The sequence below is a fragment of the Acomys minous genome (assembly GCF_964271855.1).
Source record: "Acomys minous genome assembly, chromosome: 12".
NCBI classification, from domain to species: Eukaryota; Metazoa; Chordata; class Mammalia; order Rodentia; family Muridae; genus Acomys; species Acomys minous.
In genome coordinates this window covers 113,307,608-113,328,868 of record NC_140493.1, presented here as the reverse complement: position 1 = coordinate 113,328,868, position 21,261 = coordinate 113,307,608, and the positions used below count along the sequence as shown (strand labels likewise).

Sequence of the window (21,261 nt, the reverse complement as noted above, 5' to 3'; positions counted from 1 at the left end):
GTTGGCCAGTGAGCAAGGAGGGGACACATGCCTACAGCCAGGCAGCACCGCCTACAGCTGAACAGTGAGCAGGAGGGGACACATGCCTACAGCCAGGCAGCACCGCCTAGAGCTGGCCAGTGAGCAGCGAGGGGGCACATGCCTACAGCCAGGCAGCACCGCCTAGAGCTGGCCAGTGAGCAGGGAGGGGACACATGCCTACAGCCAGGCAGCACCGCCTAGAGCTGGCCAGTGAGCAGCGAGGGGACACATGCCTACAGCCAGGCAGCGGGCCGCAGCTAAGCAGAGGCGGCTCTATGCAGGCACCCATCTCATGGATTAAGATGGATGTAATATTGTGGTCAGATCCTGGTTTTTATTCCCTGGATTGGAAGCAGCCTGCATATTGTCTGGGAAGGTTCTCAACGGCAAAGACGGTCTTTTAAAATAGAAAACAAAATGAGTGAAAAAAAAAAGTATTTGATTCACATATTTCCTTCACAAGAATAACAAAGTTGAGTGGTAACCATGGAAGCCCCAGGGCCATCCATGTGCCCACAACCTTGTCCCCACTAATATATCAGGCCAAATGCAATGGCTAAAAATAACTTCCTAAAAACATTAAATGGCACACCAACACATCTTTTACAAAAAAAAAATATAATAACTTAGTTTGCATTTTACAGCATTTCCAATGGGTCAGAGAGTCCTTGGCTGGGCCCTATTGGGGTCAGAGCAGCGTGTACCTTCCCAGTTCAAGCACCAGGCTGGGCCCATGCCACCAGCCTGCAGCCTCTATCAGGATTTGATAGAGCCACTGAGACCACAAACGGTGGCTCATCTGAGGGAGAGCCGTACTCTGTCACCCTTGCAAGTCACTCCACATTGATTTCACAGGGGTTGATGGCCCTCTCCTCTGCATTCCTGTACATCCTTTGAAAGTCACTGAAGCGCGGGGCACATCCAAGCTGGGCCTCCCCAAAGTGCACATGTCCAGTGAAGAGGAATTCCCCATGCCCTGGTCGTACTCCACACTGCAGCAGTGTTGTGACATGGCCCAGCCAGTGGCCACTGCCCTCAGGAGCTGGCTGGAAGACCCTGTTCTTCTGCCGGTAGAGCCTGCTCACCCGCAGGTGGATGACTGACACTTGCTGCTCTGGCACATGGGTGACACCCTGGATGAAGCCTCGGACCACTGTGGAAGGAGGAGACAGAGGTCAGCAAGGCCACGTCCCCAGCTCTCAAAGGCATTAGAACTGGACCTGAACCTACTCTAGTTACCCAACAGCCTGTAGAGAGCTCAGTGGCGAGCTGCAGCCCCTGACACTAACACTACTGGGTAACGGTAAGCCACTGAGCAGCAGCTACACAGCTCTTCGGGTGACAACGAGAAAATAAGCAAAATGTTCTGCAGTTCTGGTGTCACCGTGCAGCTCAAAGGACAAAAACGTTGCGAGGGGAGGGGACAGGGAGATGACTCGTATTGTACAGTTACAGCCTAGAGAGTAGAGCAACAGAGAGTCAAGATTCTACCAAGTGACAGTCTTTGGCATTCCGACGAGGGCTTGAGCAGAGCAGAGCTGGGCCCCAGCTGAATGTAGGCACTATTATGGCAGCCATTCAGCAAGGACTACCCCTGGTCTTTGCCCAAAAAGACCACTATGTAAATATTCTGGCAGGGAGCAACCCTTAGAAAGCACCCCTGACCCCCACCACCCGGATGAGGAATGGGTAGAGCCCTGAGCTGTGGCTGGCACAGGGACACACCAGGCTGCCCTCTGAACTTCTAAAAAGCACTTCTAAAAAGTTACTGGGAACTGAAGGACTTCCAGGGTCCCCAGGAGGTTGTGAGGCTGCTGTACATAGTGGGAATAATACACTGACACACCTAGAATGCAAGCCCAAACTCTGGCCTGCGTGCATGGTGAGCACGCTCACCTTAGTGCACACAGTGCACTGCTCCCTGTGACTCCAGGGTGAGGCAGCGTGAGCAACACCTCCCCACCCGCCCCATATACACACACATGAAAGGACTTGGGAAAGCCCTCAGACCCGGAAAGACAACCGCAGAAACAGACTTACCAAAGTCACTGACGCAGACGGCAAGGAGGACCTCCGTGTCACTGCAAGGCCGGCATGGGGCTGGGGAGGAAAGAACAGGATGGTGATGCAGCCCAGGCTGCACTGGTTAGTCACAAACCCTCCCTACCTGGACACTGCAGAACACAAAAAGCCTGCCTGCCTGGCCTGCATTTGAGGGGGACATCCGGCTAACTACCATGGAGGTGACCAGCACGGCGGGAGGCAGAAAACCGACATCACTTCCAAGTGACCATTGGCCCTCCTAACTCATGCTGCAGCCACAGTAACGTGAGTCCAGACAAAAAGAAGGAGCCCACGCCACCCCTGTTTACTTTGTTAGTGTAGTTCCAGATAAGCAACGCCTCTACTTGTTTAAAAACAAAACACCAACAATAAAAACAAAACTGCTCTTACAGGCCTGTCACAACCCCGAGGCGAACTGAAACCGTACCCTTACCAGCTTCCACACTCACTCAAGATGACGCGGGCATCTAAATAGAAAGCAGCGCCCCCCCAACCCCACCCCATGCAACATGGTGTCTGCTCCCCAGAGAACAGGCCCAAAGGAGAAGCTCGCTCAGCCCATCTGCCCTAGATGTTTCTTACAAGAAGTGAGGCCAAGCATCTACAAAGGGATCGTTGGCTTGAGTGTAGGAGAGTGGGTGTGATTGGGGAAAGCTATCTGCTGTGGGTGTGGGGTCCTGGGCTGGACATCAGCAGCCCCTACTCCAGGCCTCACCAAGCCTTAGGGGCAGATTAAAAACTGTAAGAGCCCATCAAACGAGTCCTCTTTATAGGACTCAGACTTCAGACACCCAAAGCCTGGGGTCTGGCATCCTACAGAGAGCCCAGAGGTACATGTGCTCTCAGAATGAACTCCCTCACTGGTCAGCCACTTAGACAACACGCTTCTCCAGCGACAGCCATCTCCTGCCCTTCGTCCCACTTCCCCTGGTGTGGAGCAGGAACTCTGGCTCAGCAGCTTCTCCACAGGCCACTCAGAGTAGATTCGGGAAGATGGAAACTTGTTATTGGCTGTAAATTATGTCCTCAGTTTCCCGCCTGGGTCCAAGTTCTCCAAATAAACAGAAACCCTGTGGTATGAAATATCAGACAAATTTCTCTGGGGCCATGGCCCCACAAAGGCTTCGAGGCAGCCCTTGTCTTCGGGCTCCTTGGTCCTGGAAGAAGCCAGTGCTGTCCACATGCCCGGAGGCCACACAGCCTGACCCTAAGTGCCGGTGACTTGGCCCCAAGGGAATCCAGACAGCACTCATGTGGGTGGAGGGCAAGCAGACCAAGTGTTCCCAGGCCAACGGAAGTTCAGGGAAGCCTTATGAGGTCCTGAAGGAGTAAAGAGAGACAAAGCCCTGGAGTTTACAGTACCCTAATCAAGCACAGCTCTCTGTGGACCCTTGGGCTGGGTGTGGCTGGGGCCCTATCCTTTGGTCCTGCCCCAGAAAGAGGGGGGTGGGGTGCCTCCCAGCCTCAGCACTTGCTGACTCACCCACCCACTCACCTGCCAGCACTTTTGCTTCTGTTTAGTTATCAGAAAAAGGAGAAGCCGCAGAACAAGTTCAACCTGATGGCATCACCGCAGCCCATCGGAAAAGCAAGCGCTCCCACCCCACGCCAGCCTCACACTCCAGAGACTTCTGCTGAGGAGGCCTGGATGTAGCCAGAGTCCTGGGAGCTGTGGCTTGCTGGTCCCTTGAATGTCCCCCTTCAACGCTGGTTGCCCTGCAGCCCCTTTCCTTCCTGCAATATTTGTGTGGGTCACCACAGCCCCCACTACCGGGGGTCACCTGAACCTCAACTCTGAAGCTGCTGAGGTGTGTGGTTTCTGTGGCATGCTGTTCATCCTCACACTGACTAGGAGCCAGTGGCTCAGACTGGATGTGGGCAGATGTGGATTGGTCTGATCTGGAGCACAGACAGGGCCTGGCAGTACAGGAGACCTCAGGGCCTAAACATTTTAGGAAACATTAGGTTCAGAAGGTCTAACTCTGACCTTCACTTTTGCAGAAACTCAATGTGGCTGTCAGGAACCTCAATCTAGAAAGAATTATTAATCAGACTCAAATTCATATCAGCTATAGAATATGCTGATCGCAAATGCCAGCATCACATCTCCTGCGGGCCACTTTGGAAATCAGGCAGGAAAAATGCATAAACAGAATCAAATGAGGGGAGGAAAAAACCCAAAACACAAAAAAAACAAAAACCAACCCAGGATCTAAGGGAGCCTCCTGGGGACACCTGAAGACTCAGGTGAGGGGCTCAACCTAGGCACAGGGGCCAGAAGGGAGGAAAGGAAGGAGAGCGAACATGGGCAAGAATAGCTGGGTGCTGGGAGGGCCTGCAGAACTCGTAAGCCAGACCAACTGGGACGTGGGCAGCGCTGCCCAGTGAGGACTGCCAGCATGACACAGATGGTTCCAAAGCAAAAACCTTACACACCAAAGCCCTCTGAGGTCCCTGTACACCTTGTGACAGGTGGCAGGTGCAGTGGTTTAACAGGAGCTCGAGCCTACCCTCCCTCAGTGATCACCTCCACCAGGTGCCACCAGAAGGACAACGGCCTAAGGGTTCTCCGAACCCTTCATCCTAGCAAGGAGGTGAGTGAAGACCACACCCTTCTTTATCCAAGGTTGACAGAGGGTTAAGATGACAAAGAATCACGAGAGGTAATTACAGTGGCCTGAGAAACCAGCAAAGCAGAAACTGACCAGAAGCTGCAGAGCTCCAAAGAACAAGCCCTTTGTTCTCCAGCGTCCAGGGCACGATAATTCCTCCCACTTCAAGACATGACCACCGCTGGGCATGGTGGCGCACATCTTTTACCCTGGCACTCTAGAGGCAGAGGCAGGATATCTCTGCGGAGTTTGAGGACGGCCTGATCTGCATAGCAAGTTCCAGGAGGGTCAAAGCTACATAATAGAGAGACCCTGTATCAACAAAGCAAACAAAAGAGACATGGCCTTCAACCCTCACACTACCAGGGCCATGCCCAAACTCTGAGTCTACCAAATGAGCCTGGGCAGCGGGGCTCCATGCAGCTTCTCCATCCTCTCTGCAACAAGCAGGAGGAGATGAGCAATCTGCCTGTGAGCCCTGTGAGCCAGTGACAGCAGTGGCAGTGACAAGAACCCTGCTGCCCACCTCTTCAGCTGTGTGACTGAAATGCCTCTGTTGCCACCCACCCCCACACTTGACCTCTCCTAGATCTCTACAGCTATAGCCAAAGTCATGAACCCGCTGGCCCAGACAGAATCTCACCCTTCGGGTCACCCCACAGTCATTTCTCCTACATAGCTGGGCCAACGGAGGTCAGCCTCCAGATGGAATTTTATCTGTAGTCAGATGCAGAGCCTTTACTATTCTGCCAGATTTCCCTAAGCATCAGAGGTAGTGCCACTGCCCAGATATCCTGAGCAAGGCCACAGGGGCACCAGATGCAGGGCGGGCAGCCAAATCCAGCATCCCAGATGCTGGGGTCGCCTCTCAGGTGACCCATTTATGCCCCTAAAACAGCACTATAGCCTTCTCTGGTCTCTTCAGTTTTGATGCAGCTCATAAGCCAACTGTACAACCCGAGTGGACATGAAGCTAACACTGTAAACGCTCTGGTGGACGGACCCTGAAGCAGCAGCAGGCTCTCTCCTTTCTGAGCGAGGCTCACGTGCACATGTGTGGTTCCCACACAGATTCACACTCACACACTCTCCCATGCACTCCTGTCGCCACTGCTCTCCTGAGTAAGCAGAAATGAGAACAGACTCATCTGAGGGCCCGTCTTCCTTCCCTGGCGGACACTGCCTTATCTCTGGCTTCTATCTCATTTCTGAACCGGCACCAAGGCCAGAATGGGAAAGGAGAGACACCCTGCCACTGACCCTAGAGACTTGGGGGCTAGCTCAACCTGAGCAGGGCAACCACCTGCACCAACACTGCACGTTATATACCCACCTGTTCCTTAGGCACTAACAGCTCAGGAGCTTCCTTTCCCCCAAGAAAGCCAAATATCCAGGTTGAGACCATCTCAACCCTCGCACTCAGGTGGTGCTCCCTAGGAAGGGTGGTTGGTAACCAGCTCTAAGTAATACAGGTTGCTACGCCTGTTTTCAGGCAATGCTAGGGTTGGGCCAGAGCTCATGGCCACCGCAGTCTGTCCTGAGCACTGGCAAGGTGTGCAAAGTTACTGCAGGTTTGATTTCACAGACCTCCAGGGCCAAGCAGGTGTATGTTTTAGGATAATGGGGGAACATTATCCTGGGGCTCAAACAGTAAAATCCGGTCAGTAGACCAGCATGGCATACCTGAGACACGGCCTTGCCTGAGAGTCTGTGGCCTGACAGGTGCACAGAGCACTGAATGTAAGACTACAGCTAAATCCCTATGCCAGGGCTACTGCCTTCCTGAAACCCCAGGAGAACCTCAGGCCACTCAACTGACGTCTACAGGTCTCCCTCCCTTAGCCTGAGAGTATGAGCCTAGAGGCAGCAGGCAGAGAGACAGAGAGGAAAGAGGGCAGCTTTGGGGCCCATCAATCTCCCTTGTCTATGACTGAAGAAAGAAGACCCTGCTGGTTCCCAGCACAAGAGCCGAGACCTGCCTTGGCCTGATGTCGGCTCCTGAAGCTGACATCTCTCTACCATGCACCAGAAAGCCACAATCACTCATGCGATTTGTCTGTCACACAGAGAACCATCTGCTTATATCAAAACAAAAGAAAGAAACAGACAGAAACAAAGCCAAGCCTACAGCTTCCGTTATTAGGCACACGTGTCACCTCATCTGGCCTTCACCCGGTGGTGGAGGACTGTGTGCCAGAGCCTCATCATCAATCGCTATCCAAAGCTGACACTGCTGATTCCTGGGGCTGCCATTTCATCCCAGTAGGGAGCGCCTCCCAGGCTGACCTACCCCAGTTCCCAGCAGGCAGCTGGCTACACACCTCCCTTTCTCGGTCTCAGACCCTACCCAGGTCCTTGCTGGCATCTCCGTGCAGCAGACTCTCCATCCGGCTCCTGGCTCTATCTTGTGGAGATGGAGCTAGGTCATCTGCGTTCTCCCTAGGGACCCTATGTGGTTTTCTCAACCCTAGAATCTATCCTCAAAGGCTTCTGGGATATCACAGCTGTTCTGCTCCCTATTCAAAACTATTTCAAGGCTATGGCAGACAACAAAAACCTGAGCCAACTTGTGGGACAGGTGGAAGGGTAGAAGCTCCATCTCAAATGAGTTATATACAGTCCTTTAGGGGCCAGAACCATAAACCATCCTCAGGAAACACAGATCCCTACCACCCCACTTCCCTCAAGTCAAGAAGCTCCAGGGTCCTGAAGGCACACCACAAACAAAAGCCTTCTTAAATGGGGTCTTGGATGAAGAGGCTGCATTTAGTTTTAAGGCCCAATACTCTTCCACCTTGCAGTTCCTCAGTAGGACAAAGGGCTCAAGGGACAAGCGTGCCACATTAAAACCATAGACATAGGTCTGTTTCACAGAGGTGAACTCGGGAGAGGGTAAGAAAAAACTAGTGTGTCTAGGTGAACCTCCGATGTTACCTGAGAGAAAGCTGCAGGACAGGCTAGCTGGCCCATGCTAGCCCTGCACAGGGTACTCACCAGAAACCACACGCAGGTCCAGGGCCCTCTGGCTGCGCATCAGCTCATACTGGAAGCCTGTGGTCCTCCTGCTGATGTCCTGCTGCGGTGTTGCCTCCACAAACAGGCCTCCTTGCTCTAGGCTGAAGCACTGCACCTGGCCAGGTTCACCACTGATGTCCCGCACCAACAGTCTCAGTTCTCCAGTTTTTTCCAAATAAATATTGGCCCCAGAGGAGTCTCTGAAAGGCTTGATGCACACAGTCAGGTTCTGGGCAGGCGAGAAGGTGTTGGGCCGTAGGTTAACAATGAGCGCCCCAGTTGGGTACATCCACTCCACAGAGCCTGCTGAGCAGCGCAGGTACACCTGCTCCACCTCCTTGCTGTGTGCCTCTCGGGTCAGCCCACTGTGGGAAGAGGGGACAGAGTCAGCCAGGACCCCAGAGCAAGGGTCCCATATGGATCACCACACATAGGGCCTCACTCGGGAGCCACTCACACTCCAAGTGTAAAGCTGAGCAAGGCTCAGCTCTGAGGGTGCAGGCCACCCTGGCTCCCCAAGCCCCCCATAACCCCCTTGCTGCACCCCAGGTCACCAGAGTTTTAGTTCCTTAGGCAAGGAAGTTACAGCCAAGAATGATCTGGGTATTCCAAGACCTGGATCACAGCCGACCATCGGGAGGACCACTGCACCAGCCAAGGTTTCAAGCCACTCAGGGGAGTAAAAGGTGAGGATAACCCTTGTGTATAGAGATGCCACAGGTCCACTACACATGCACTAACATACTCCAGAGCGCAGCTTTCAAATCACTGGAGGAGCTGGCCACAGGGAATAAGAGATTTCCATTTTCCGTAAGCCGATGATCTAACCAGTGTTTTTTTTAAATTCATTTTCAAGCCTAAAGTTTTACATCGCCAATCATATTTTTAATAATAAACCCAAGCGCCATTAGAGCAGGATTCATTACAAGGACAAAGGCGCCACCCCTGGGGCAGAGGGAAGGGACAGGTCTGAAGAACAAGAAAACCTTTGGATGGGATTCCTAAAGTAATAATTTGGCCTCACAAGTGCCAAGTGAAAGGATGCATGTTGTATGCTGCGTCCTTGTGAGGTGGCACTGTTTTCGAAAAACTGAAGCTGCTGAAAATGCAGCAGTTTCTCCTGCTCAAACTCTAAAGCAAAAGTCAGCCTGTTGCTGAGGTTACGTCATAACCACCGTGGTCTGGAAGGAACCAGTGGCTTCAGCTTAGGCTTCTACTGCATGAATTTGGTTCTGATCAGATCGCAGGCAGGTTCACCCACATTCTTTGGATTTTTATGCAAAATAAAAAAAAGGCTGTATCCAGAACCTAGCCTGAGCGAGTTGCCAGAAAGCTTTTCTGCAAAGGAGAAAATGGCTAACACATGGCACCCTTTACTATTAGTGACTCATGCTTCCGGCCCCCAAAAACCTCATTCTGTACACAAGGGCTGCAGCAGTTTAAGACTGTCAGTCACCCCGCAGACCACATCAGAGAAAAGCATTGTGGGTGAACCCCTCCTGACCTGTGTCCCACCCCCACAAGGCCCTGAGCCAGGAACAGCCAGCGAGCAGGCACTACCCAAGACACACATGTAGAATACACTTACAAATTAAGAGTCAATAAAACTCACACAAGTTCATCTGACACCTGTGTAGGAATGGGCATAATTACAGCATTATGTGAAAATTAGACTAAATGAGGTTTTGCTTCCTGAGGATCAAGAGGGTGGAGGTCTTACTACGAGGCTCTGTGGGCCTCAGTGTACGGAGCCTCAGCCCAGCACAGGTGGATAAGGGGAAGACCATCCTCCACCCACAACCTAGGCAGGAACCGCAGGGAGCAAGCGGCCAGCCCACAGTGCCCAGGCTGGGGACTGCCATCCCAGCAGCCACTCCACTTACTTAGGAAGGACCCACAGCGGTGAGGTACCTGTTATTTCACCTCCCCTCAGGCCTCACTAGCTAAGGGAAGGATTGTGTCCACCCCAGGACAAGCAAGAATGCTGTTCCCTCACACACACTCTCCTGAAATATTCCAACCAACAAGAATATGACTGATACAGGAGCTTTCACATCAAAACTAGCGCAATGTGCACGGCCCACGTTTAGACAAGTAGGAACTGAAGCAAAGGGTCCCTCAGCTTAGGACTAGACAGATTTTTTAATGATGTCAAGACAAGCTATACGGGTTCTCACTAGAATACCTAGCAGCCTAACCCATTTCAAATGGCCATAAATGAAAGCGCAGCCTAATGACCATTGATCAGCAGGACTTTATCATCTTTATAAGACGCAGGTGATACACCAGCCACACAAAGCAAAGCAGCTGAGTTCCAATCCTGTGAGGTCATAATACAGACAAAACTCTGACCATAGATTAAACTGAATAAATGGTGTTTGTGTGTGCGTGTGTGTGTGTGTGTGTGTGTGTGTGCATGTGTGTGTGTGTGTATGTGTATGTGTGTGTGTGTGTGCGTGTGTGTGCGTGTGTGTGTCCAGAGAAGCAACACTATGCCTTGCACATGCTGGACAAGTGCTAAACCACTATGACATATCACCGGCACAATTCTTTTTCTTTCTTTCTTTCTTTCGTTCTTTCTTTCTTTCTTTCTCTTTCTTTCTTTCTTCTTCAATCAGCAAGGCCCACTACCCAGATGAACACGCATTTGGATAGCCTCTTGAGACACACATTCCAGATTGGCATGAGGATTTGCTGATGTAAGCAGGGCCCTGTTCATACCCACAGCCCAGCGACTGGGGCAGGACAAGAGTCTCTAGAAGGGTTTTGGATCCAAGAGAAACCAAAGGGCTCTGCTGTTTTTGTCTTTCATTTCCTACTTTGCAGGACAGCCCAGGTGTGACCACACCTGCCATGTTCCTGCTGATAACTGTGAGAAAGTTTATGGTTCACCTTTACGGCACTGGCTAATCAACAAGGAAAGCAAAATGTCCAACTTCATTCCCTGGAAACATCTGGAGTCCACGTGAGTTAAATGGAGTGGCTAGCGCTATGGAGAGCAACCCCCTTCCTACTGGAGGCGAGAAATCAACTTTTTTTGGGGGGGGTCTTTTTGAGACAGCAGAATCCAACATTTTGAGGCTTCACCCAAGGATTTGTTCTAGACTGCTTGAAAAAAAAAAGTCATAAACACCAGCATACCAGCATGCTGGGCCGTAGTCAACTGATCTGTGAGGTGACTTATAAGTTGGGTAGTGGCTATAACACCAGAGAGTCCTTTGGGGGGCAGTTTTTTGAGACAGGGTTTCTCTGTGTAGCACTGGCTGTCCTAGACACATTTTGTAGACCAGGCTGGCCTCCAACTCACAGCAACCCGCCCACTTCTGCCTCCCAAATGCTAGGATTGCAGGTGTGCACCACTGCACCAGCTACAAGAGAGTCTTATGTGTTCTCCCAATCACATTGACCTGCCTTCAGCTACCAGATGCCTTCGGCTGTCCTCTGCCAGGCTGGACAAAGCGGCCCTCAAGGAAATCCCAGAGAAAGAATGAGCTGGCGGTGATGGGGGAGAAGGATGTCCAGTTACTGGACACTGTCCACTGCTCACACACATTTGGAGGCCCTTGGCCCGGCTCTGGAGGTGGGCAGGGGAGAAAGGGAGCCCAAGGGCACAGGTAGCCAGCTCTCAACCCCAGACTCCAGTTTGGCGGCTGCCACCCCAGTTGTCACATGCAGCACGTGGTAGTCACCTGGTTCCACTGGACTATAAGGAAAGCATGTGGACCCAACAGAAATGAGGTGTCTTTCAGTTTGTCCCTACTCAACCCCTCACTAGCTGGGAGAAGACCAACCCTCACCACAGATCCCTGGGCTCAGGGGCAGGTGGTCTTTCAGGCACACAAGTCTTCCGGGAACCTGGAAGAAAGGCAAATGTCTGGAAACCTCATTCGGAGGCAAGAGTTCGATTTCTGGTTTTGGTTGCTGGACCCGGGCACCCCAAGACCTGAGGTTAGAGTACACCGATTCAGCAGAGCAGGTTGTGAGCGGAGAGCTAATTACCATCGCGAAGGGAAGCGCAGTAAGAAGGCAGCATCACAGGCGCAGGGCCAGCCCTGTGGACGGCGCCAGCGCTCCCCTAGGCCGGTCCTCCCGCAGATCCCATCTGCCCCGGTCTGCCCTAAGCTCCACCGACTCCCTGCTCTTGCCGGTCAGAAGGGGTTTCTGGGAGAGAGAACGCTCAAACTCCCTGAAAGGAGAGAGCTCTAAGAAGGCAGCGCTCCATCTTTCAGTCCAAAACTCTAGCAGGAGTTTTAATGAGGGTTGATTTTGGTCTCTGTGGTTTCCTCAGAAAGTTAGGCACTGTAAGTGTACAAGATAACCAATGGTGCCCCTGCTTACGCAAATCCGGGGCACCGCTCAACATCCACCCTTCTCAGAAAACCCTCTTCACCAAAATCACCCATCACACACATTGCCCTCCCCCCAAAACCCTCTACTTTGGAGTTTGTGTGCATCAGACCAGATCGAATACGGCCCCCTGCTCCCCCCGCCGCCCCCCCCCCGGCCTCCGCAGGCACCCCGCCCGAGGTATGAGCCACACCCGACCCCCACTGCCATCCCAGCCCACGTTTTCAGCGGAGACCCGCAACAGCAGCAGCAGCAGCGCAGCGCACTAGGCAAACCGCTGAATTGGCAACTTGCAGCGAATAAAACTGGCTCTGCAAAAGAGGGGGCCGGCCGCTGTGCCTGGCGTGCCCTCAGTGCCCAAAGTTGCTAAGACTCCTCAGGCACCCCGCCCGCGCACACTTGTGACTTCTGCTCCTTTCCACGGGCCACACTTCAGTTAAAACAACAACAAAAGTCCTTGGCTGTCACCGCTGGTGGGAACAAGAAGGGGGTGTCACGGGAACCCCGCGCCCGGCTGGCAAGGGCGGCTTGACCTTCACGGAGCAGGCTCTACCCTACGTAGGCTGCAGACAGGTGTAGACCCCTTTTCGTTGCCCCACAGATACGGCTGGTACTGCAGCCGATACGGGTCTCATTTGGACCTTCTCAGTGTGCACATGCCCGATCTTTCCGCAGCGGTCAGAAATCCCAACCGTTGGGAGGACCGAACCCGCAGTCCAAGGAGCACAGGAAGCCCACTAGGGCAATGATACGCGCGCGGAGAGTAGGCATCCTCTGAGCTGGGACCCAGAGGCAGCCAACTCTTTTGTTCTGAAACCAGGGTTGGGGCGGGGGTGGGGGGTCACCGAACTTGGCCAGCATAGCAGTCTCTACCGCGCCACCACCAGCAGCTCTGCATCTCGCAGTCTGGGGCCCCAGGCCGGGTCCAGGAGGTCCACACTGGAATCGCCGGCAAGACTCACCTCCCCTTCCAGCTGCACAAGTCGCTGGAGTACTGTGCGCTCGCGCCGCCCAGCAACAGCAGTAGCAGCAGCAACAGCAGCAGCGGTGGCGGCGGCGGCGGCGGCGGCGGCGACGGGGGCGGGCCCGGCCCGGGGTCGGGGGACCGTGGCCACTGCTGCCCGACGCGCCTCCCGGCCGCCCACCCCGCACCCCGCATGCTCCGGCCGGGTCAGCGCCCGGTGCGCGCCCGCACCCACAGAGCAGACTCTTGAGATGGTGCGGCCGGCGGCGGCGTGGTTCCGCGTGCAGGCTGATCACGTCGCGCGTCCACCGCCCATCCCGGCTCGACCCTGACCGCCCACCACAGGAGCCGCCGGAGCCGCCCAAGCTGCAACCAGAGAAGCGCGCCGGCTGCTACTAGAACCTCTGAGCTGGCAAGTTCCCGGACCCCGGTCTGGCTCAGCTGGGGGGCGGAACCGTGAGGCAGTTCCGCCCCCCATCCGAGCTCCGCCCCTGCCTGGCCTTCAGCCGGGGCTAGCAGTTCCGCCCAGCGCGCCAGCTCACAGCTTTGCGTCCTGCCAGCTCCGGCCTGGAACGCCCTTGGTGTCACGCCGCAGATACCCCGTGGGCGGCACCTCGCGGCATAGGACGCTGGAAAGTGTGTGGAACAAACGAAGACGTTGCAGAAGGGAGCGCGCAGGAAGGCCTTGAAGGTTCGGGAGGAGGGCTCAAAAAGCAGCACAGAAGCTGTGGGGATGGGGATGCCTAGGGGCCTGGAGGAACTGTACCGGGCTGCATGAACTGAAGAAACCTGAGACTCGCGAGCTCCTACCTGCAGCCAGATTCCATCTTCGAGACAGCCTGAGTGGCTGGCCTCTCAGTGCATCTTAGTGGCCTCTCTAGTGCCTCAGGGCCTCACTGTCGAATGACCCTCACAACCCACCCACGGTGGCTTCTTGGAGTTCCTGGCACCCTCCCTTACCCCTTGCCAAATTCAGAATGTGCCTTGGTAGAGAAAGACAGGCTCTGCCGTTAGTAAGAGTTGGCAGCTTCTTCGAAGTCAGGCTCTGGAGCATCCAGCCTACAGAAAGGCCTTGGGTGTGCAATCCCCCAGGCCAACTTCCAAGGGACCCGTGGTCTCTGTGTCTAACGTGCACGTTATCTTCTTGAAGCTGCGGCTTGAGGCTGGCTGCTTCTTCACACTGGGCGCATTCGTGGGCAGCGTGGGACTGGCGCGTCATCCCAGTCATCTCGGCCCTCTCTCTCCTACTCCCGGGTTTGACGACTCACGTTGCCTCCACAGAAACACACAATAACCGTCTAAGAGCTGGTCTGGCAATGAAGGAGGGTTGTTCTACCTGCATCTTCCTTCTCTGGATAGTCGTTTGGAGACCGTGGGGGACCCTAACATTTAATAGGGGAGTTACACAGGAGCAGGACAGAAATGGGGAGGTAGAGGGACACTCGCTCTGGCCTGGAGCTGAGCTCAGGAAAAGCAGGGAGAAGGTGGTGAGGCGGGCACTCCAAGCAGCCTTTCTTTGCTCCAAAACCCCAAACGACATCAAATGGTGGGAGGAATTGACCTGGGTACGTTTCAGGAGGAATTTCAAGCAGCTGATGGAAATGGGTGATAGCAGGGAGCCCAGATCTGTGAGGAGAGGCCTAGAAATCTAGTTTATTGGGTGGTGACCATACTGAGATCAGGAGAGGGACAGATTTCTAAGTCTTCGGGACAAAGGAAGAGCCAGCATCACCTGTGGATTCCAGGCCACTAAAGAGCGCTGAGAAAAGCTGAAGGGCCCAGGGAGCTGGAAAAGACATTGCAGTTTAAGAATCGGTGTAAAACAGTCCTACAACCGAGCAGGTCTTTCTGCCCAGCTAACACCCAGAACTTGAACCCTGCCCGGCATATAAAATGACGTCACCTTGAAAGTCACCGCCCTGTTTGATGCTGCAAGGACGTACCTGTGCGTCCAGAGCTTGGAGGCCTACTCCATCAACTCCAAGGCCCTTAGAATATAGGCCTTGCCCTGTCCCTGCAGGGTGCCAGTGTACAGAAACTTATGAGCCCGGTGGTAACCCCAAGCCAGCGAGGAAAGGAACATGCCAATTGCACACTGTGAACTCTAAGCCACTTTCCATACGGCAATCCCTCTTCCCAGGGAGTCTGCAGAGCAAGTGAATGTGTACATTTGTGTGTGACCAACCTGGTGTCGTCCATCTTGGAAGGGCTATATGGCTTGTCGCAGCTCAGACCACAGCATCATGAAAGCAGGTGGGAGTGGTGTCCAGTGGTGTCCAGCATTGAGAGCTAGTGACCTGCAGTCACTCACCAGGGGCCCAAGGAGTGAGTGCATTTGTCAAAAAACTGGAACACAAGGTTGAGCTGGAGTGTGGACTTTGGCCTTTAGTTTATGACAATACCAATAGTAACCCATTGATTACCACGCACATACCAAGAAAGGGTGTTAATGACAGTGGGAAGAAGGAGTAGATATTTGAGAGTTACCTATTTTCTGCTCAGTTTTTATGTAAACTTTTAAAGTTAAATTAAAAACAAAAAGGTAAAAATGAATGTTTGCCTGTCAGGGTCCTTCCAAGAATCCCACACGACATCAAGGCTGTTGTTACTGCCTTCTAGGACCCTGATCCTCCTGTAGGATCATGGATGCAGTAATTTCCTTACTCTCATCCCCCTGACCTGTTGGCTAGCATGGGGTGGGACAGGGCAGCAGAACTGGTTTTCAGAGCTGCAATTGGGATCCCCATAGACTCCTCACGCCTGTGCTGCCCACTACCCTGCAGCAAAGCCATCTGCAGCGAGGATACCCCCAACAGACAGGGCTCCCGGGGGCAGGAGAGTGAAGTAGGCCATGGCTGTTATGTTGCCTACCAACCACTGTCTCCTCCTCCTAGGTCCGAGTTGGTTGACCATTGACCCAAAGGGGCCTGGACACTCTCTGAGGTTTCCCACGGGCCCTTTGAGAAGTTCTTCAAGGAAAGAGCTTGGTGTGAATAATCCATGACAAGTGGGGAGGGGACTACGTCTCAGGTAAACCCAAAGAGGTCACCGGCATCTCTCTCGATGGCCCCACGGTGCTCCTTACAGTATCAGTACAGAGTTTGATGCAAATATCTATGACAAATTCCTAGTACAGCCCCTGGATGGATCATCTGTAGCTAGTCAGATGTGAGGCTGGGAAGGCCAGGGTGACAAGTACGGGATCAGCTGTCCATGTGTGGCCCCAGCAATTTTCTGCCACAAAGTGTGGGCTGGTACATTTCATGGGACCCAGCAATAGAAAGGAGATGCTGGGGGCAGGCTCTGCAGGGCTGGACACTTCTCAACCTCTTTAAACTTTACCATGCATAAAGGCCCTTGTGAGTGATGGAGACTATGTGGCTTAGATACCAATACCATGTTATGGTCTCCACAACCTAATAGTGTTAGGGCCCATTTTTGAACCTCAGTTACTTCCACAGTAGGATAGCTCCAATGCCCAGAGATAGGGTTCCCAGTGTCAGCATGTAGCATCTCATACTTGGATGGAAGCTGGTAGTCAGAGCCTCTCAGAGACAAGATTCAGGTGTCTCTCCTTTAACGGAAGGCACATTAGTGAGAAGTCTCTGTTTCCCCACAGTAGTGGGACTCTGTGCCACGGACACAACAGACTGCCAACAGTGATGGCTTTCACCAGATCTTGAGGTTTTCATTGTATATTGGTGACTATTCTGTTATACAAAATGGCTCTCACTAAAGAATCACCCAGAAGAAACCGATGCCTGGCCCAGCCTGATACCCACCCATGAGAGAGAGCCAGCCCCTGACACTGTTAATGATACTCTGCTGTGCTGAAGACAGGAGCCTAGCAGAGCTGTCCTCTGAGAGGCTTCACCCAGCAGCTGATAGAAACAGAAGCAGAGACCCACAGCCAGACAATAGGCAGAGCTCGGGATGTTTTGTGGAAGAGTAGGAGGAAGACTAGAGGGAGCCGGAGGAGTCAAGGACACCACAAGAAAACCTCCAGAGTAAACCAACCTGGGCCCATGGGGGCTCACAGAGACTGAACCACCAGCTAAAGAGCATGCATGGGCTGGACCTAGTCCCCTACACATATGTAGCGGATGTGCAGCTTGGTCTTCACATAGGCCCCCTAACCACCAGAGCAGGGGCTGTCTCTGACTCTGTTTCCTGCCTTTGGATCCCTTTCCCCTAGCTGGGCTGCCTTGTCTGGCCTCCACGGGAGGGGATGCACTTAGTCCTGTGTGACTTGAGCTGCCATGTGGGTTGGTGCCCCTAGGGGACTTCCCTTCTCTGAGAAGAAGGGGGAGGGGGAGGGGCAGGGGGAGGGGGTGTGAGGGTGGGACTGGGAAGAGAGGAGGGAGAGGGCTGGGATCAGGCTGTAAAGCCGATAGATAGATGGATAGATAGATAAGAAAAAGAATCGCCCAGAAAAAAAAAATCTGTTTTCTTTCAGAATTAAAAAATTTTGAGGTCAGCCAGCCATGGCCTCACTTTGGCGTTCATATGAGAACTCCCATCCCAGGACCCTGCTCAGCCCCAGCCCCCAAGTCATCTGTCACCCTAGTATCCTCCTCTGAGGTCACTCTGCTGACCTTCTGGCAAGGACATAATTATCATAATTGTGGTCAAATGATGCACAGAGAGCCAACGCTTGTAATTTAACATTTAGCAACTGCAGTGAGTAACCTATAATTACGACATGAAACAGTCTAGAGGCCTCAACTCAGCAACCTTCACCTAGCTCCCCCTAACCTAATTTGCTAGCAGGTTTGCTGTCTGTGAGTCAGAGAAAAGTAGGAGAAAGGGAGTCTTAGCTGGCTTGCCTAGAGGCAGGGGCAGGCCTCAGAATCCCAGAGCAAGGGGCTCAAGGCCCACAGGCCCAGATTCAAGTCCAGGCCGACCAGCCAATGTGTAACCTAAGGTGTGTAAATATGGGGCACAAAAGTGCAGGCAGTTGTGTGTGGGGTCTGGAAGATCACAGCCTAAGAGGCAACAAGCCGTAGTGACCCCGGCAGTGGGCACTTGACTCTTTTTTTTTTTATTTAAAGATTTATTTATTTACTTTATGTATATGAGTGCTCTGCTTTCATGCACACCAGAAAAGGGAATCAGAGTCCATTACAGATGGTTGTGAGCCACCATGTGGTTGCTGGAAATTGCACTCAGGACCTCTGGAAGAATAGCCAGTGCTCTTAACCTCTGAGCCACCTCTTCAGCCTGGGCACTTGACTCTTGAGGAAGTGCTCAGGGGAGAAGGCGTGGCCGCAGGAGAGGTTCAGCTACATCAAAACTCATACATGGAAATGACATACAAGTGAGACCTTAGTTGTTGTTAGTCAAGTGACTACAGAGGCCCAGACAAAGAAACCTATGATTAAGTACCAAGCTGTTGCTGGGCAGTGATAATATACACCCTTAATTTCAGGACTTGAAAGGCAAAGGCAGGTGGGTCTCTGAGTTCTAGGCCAGCCAGGAATATACAGAGAAACCCTGTATCCAAAAAAAAAAAAAAATCAATTCACACACCTATGTATCATGGTTTTTGACACTGGGCAAAGAGAAAAGGCATTAAAAACAAACTGAGAGGACAGGGTGGGATGACGTGGGGCCACCGTATGACAGTGACTATAATGTGGGGTGCGGCTGAGTGGCCCATGTACATGGACAGCAGCCGGAAGGCCTAGCCCTCTGATTCTCATGCCTAACTAGAGGGAATGCTCCCTGCTGCGTCAGGAAAGAGCTGTGTCTCCAACCAGCCACTGTCTCATGCTCAGTGTGCTCCTGAAGCATCAGGAAATTGTGGTTGTCAAAGTCTGTCCACTTTTCTCAGAAAGAAAGGTGAGTGTATATCTTGTGTACACATGCAAATCCCCCAAATTATGCAGTGGTCACAGAGGTTATGACCTTTCAGCCCTAAACACTACAGCAAGAAGAGCTCTGTCTACAAGAATGGTAGAACCACAGACACTCAGTGTTGTGACACTACCAGACCCTCAGGATGATGGAGTTTGCACTAGTGTATCTTTGATGCTTCTGGACACTGAGCCCCGAGGAGCATTTGTCTGCTCCTCACCAAGCCTAGTCCCCCTAAACAGCTGGGTAAGCCACAGGCAGTAGCACCCTCCTGAGAGCCCCGGCACCTGACTGAGGGCTATCCTGGTCCCTACAAGGAACCTAGTAGGGACTCAGTCTGCATCTGACCTACCTGGAATCACCCTTACAGAACAGCACAGTAATTCTAGATAATACAACAGGAAGTTATCACTCATTAGCAGCCTTTACTTTCCTGAAATTTCATAGCTGAGAAAAAGACTCACTCCACTATATTAGTAGTGTCTTCTTCCCTAGATAAAAAAGCGCCTCCAGACCCTAACAGGGACCATAACCAGTTAAAGGATGGGAGACCGTGTACCTCTGCCTGATGCTATCTTCCATAAGGCCCAACCAGCCTCTGCTAAGCTAGAGCTCCATTCTCACAAAGGCGTAAAACACCGCAGTGCCTGGATTTGGTGTCCCTCCTCCTGTCTGTAGCTGAGGTCCCGGGGCTGGCTCACCCCAGCAGACAATGACTACCTTCACCTCAGTGACTCAGCACAGCTGTCAGAGGTGGCTGTAAACTGCTGTCAATAAGGATTTGTCACTGGGATCTGTATTTACCACAATATTGTCAACCCATTTAAGTCCTGTTTTTGGAGAAGAGAGAGACTCTTGAGTGTGTAGCAGGAGGCTGTCCTCTCAACCTCCCAGGGGGGAGGGGGGCTGAAGTCAGACCTTCAGCCCTAGCACAATGAGAGCCATGAACGTGCTATTCCAAATCGGGCTCCCCAACGCTGAGCACATGCGAGACAGAAAAAAAGGCAAGGACGTGTCCAGAAGGTTCCACCCTGAGTCAGAAGACAAAGATCGAGTCAAGCACAGAGGATGTTAGTCGGATCAGGTTTTCCTGTTTTCGACATAGCAATCTGTTACCTGTGTGTGCTACCTTGGACTTGATGCCGCTGCAGTGGTTGCTCAGAAAGGGAGCATCCAAAGGTCCACCTGTATAGCTTGGCAGAGGCGGTACCCTTCACCCCGGTCCGCTGTACAGTGTCCAGCAGGACTGGGAACAGCTGGATGGAGACCTCAGAAGTGAGGACTGGGTGAGTTAGATGCTACAAGAGAGAGAGGACTATAGGACACAGCTCCAGCTCTGTCTCTAATCCCCCCAGTCTTTGAGGTAGGGCTATACACATTTTTAGAAGTGAGAAAGCTCAGAGAAACTCTCTTAGGCTGCGGTGGTGGACTGAGCATCTGTCTATCAATTCAGCCTCAAGAAAGACAACTGGGCCCAAGATGCTATGGACCATGGACTCTCTGTCCTCGGGCTCCTCCCCAACGGTCCCCTCACGCTTTACCAGATTGACTGGCTTCTCCGTAGGTGTGCCATCGTTTCTACTTTGTTTGGGGAGCTAGACGATATCCACAGAGGCCTCGAGGTCCATAGGACTTCCCTACCCAAGCCCTGCTCACAACTTTGTACCACTGGGAACAGCCGGTGTACTGTAAGTATTCCAGCTCAGATGGGAAAGGCATCCTGGCGGCCAGGAGCCAAGGAATGCCATAGTTTTTCGTACTATAAGACACACCTGACCATAGTTGCACCCAGTTTCTACAGAAGTAAAACAAGAAAAACAGTAAAAACCGCAATCAGACCATAAGGTGCACCCTAATTTCTCCCCCCTCCTACTTTTGGGGGGAAAGTGCGTCTTATGGTCCAAAAAATATAGAAACACAAAATCACACTACATATCAAACCTCACATAAGAGAAAAACTCAGAAGGGTTGGCAGCCTCTGATCAGGCAAGACACAGCTAAGAATTGATCAGAACACAGGGTTTCTTGGTGGTGGGGGTGGGCAGTGCTTTCCATGGTGGCCTAGGATTGGAGAGATTATGTGGCCTGATCTTGGGGCAAGCTCAGGGACTGGTGGGGGTTTTTTTTCCTATAGGGTAGGGCCTGGCTACTCTCCTAGTGGGGAGCAGGGCCTGGCTACTCTCCTAGTGGGGAGCAGGGCCTGGCTGTTGGAGCTCCTCAAGAAAGGTTGCTCAACCTTTGAGGGGCCATGCCTGGCAGCCAGAGTAGACTAGGAGTTGAACCTGGTGGCCAGAGGTCCTCAGGGGTGGGGCTTACAACAGGAGTCTCTGTGTGGCGTGCAAAGCCATCCCTGTAGGTGTGAATAGCCAACATACACTCTTA

General features: G+C 52.8%; 1 protein-coding gene across 1 annotated transcript; it reads right to left on the bottom strand.

Annotated features, from left to right (window-relative positions):
• Nucleotides 1-443: 443 nt before the first annotated feature.
• Nucleotides 444-13,433, bottom strand: METRNL (meteorin like, glial cell differentiation regulator). The gene is made up of 4 exons (XM_084751662.1): nt 13,022-13,433; nt 7,692-8,077; nt 2,062-2,121; nt 444-1,174 (listed from the first exon to the last, which is right to left on the bottom strand). Exons 1-4 carry the CDS (start codon nt 13,216-13,218, stop codon nt 855-857), a joined length of 963 nt encoding a protein of 320 aa, XP_084607788.1. The 5' UTR covers nt 13,219-13,433; the 3' UTR covers nt 444-854.
• Between the last annotated feature and the right edge of the window lie 7,828 nt (nt 13,434-21,261).

Excerpts from the sequence above, each read along its gene's own strand:
- METRNL (XM_084751662.1), bottom strand. The coding sequence starts at position 13,218 with ATGCGGGGTGCGGGGTGGGCGGCCGGGAGGCGCGTCGGGCAGCAGTGG. Across the intron at positions 2,122-7,691 it reads GGACCTGCGTGTGGTTTCTG|CCCCATGCCGGCCTTGCAGT; the intron begins GTGAGTACCCTG and ends TTTCCTCCCCAG. Across the intron at positions 1,175-2,061 it reads CGTCTGCGTCAGTGACTTTG|TGGTCCGAGGCTTCATCCAG; the intron begins GTAAGTCTGTTT and ends CTCCTTCCACAG.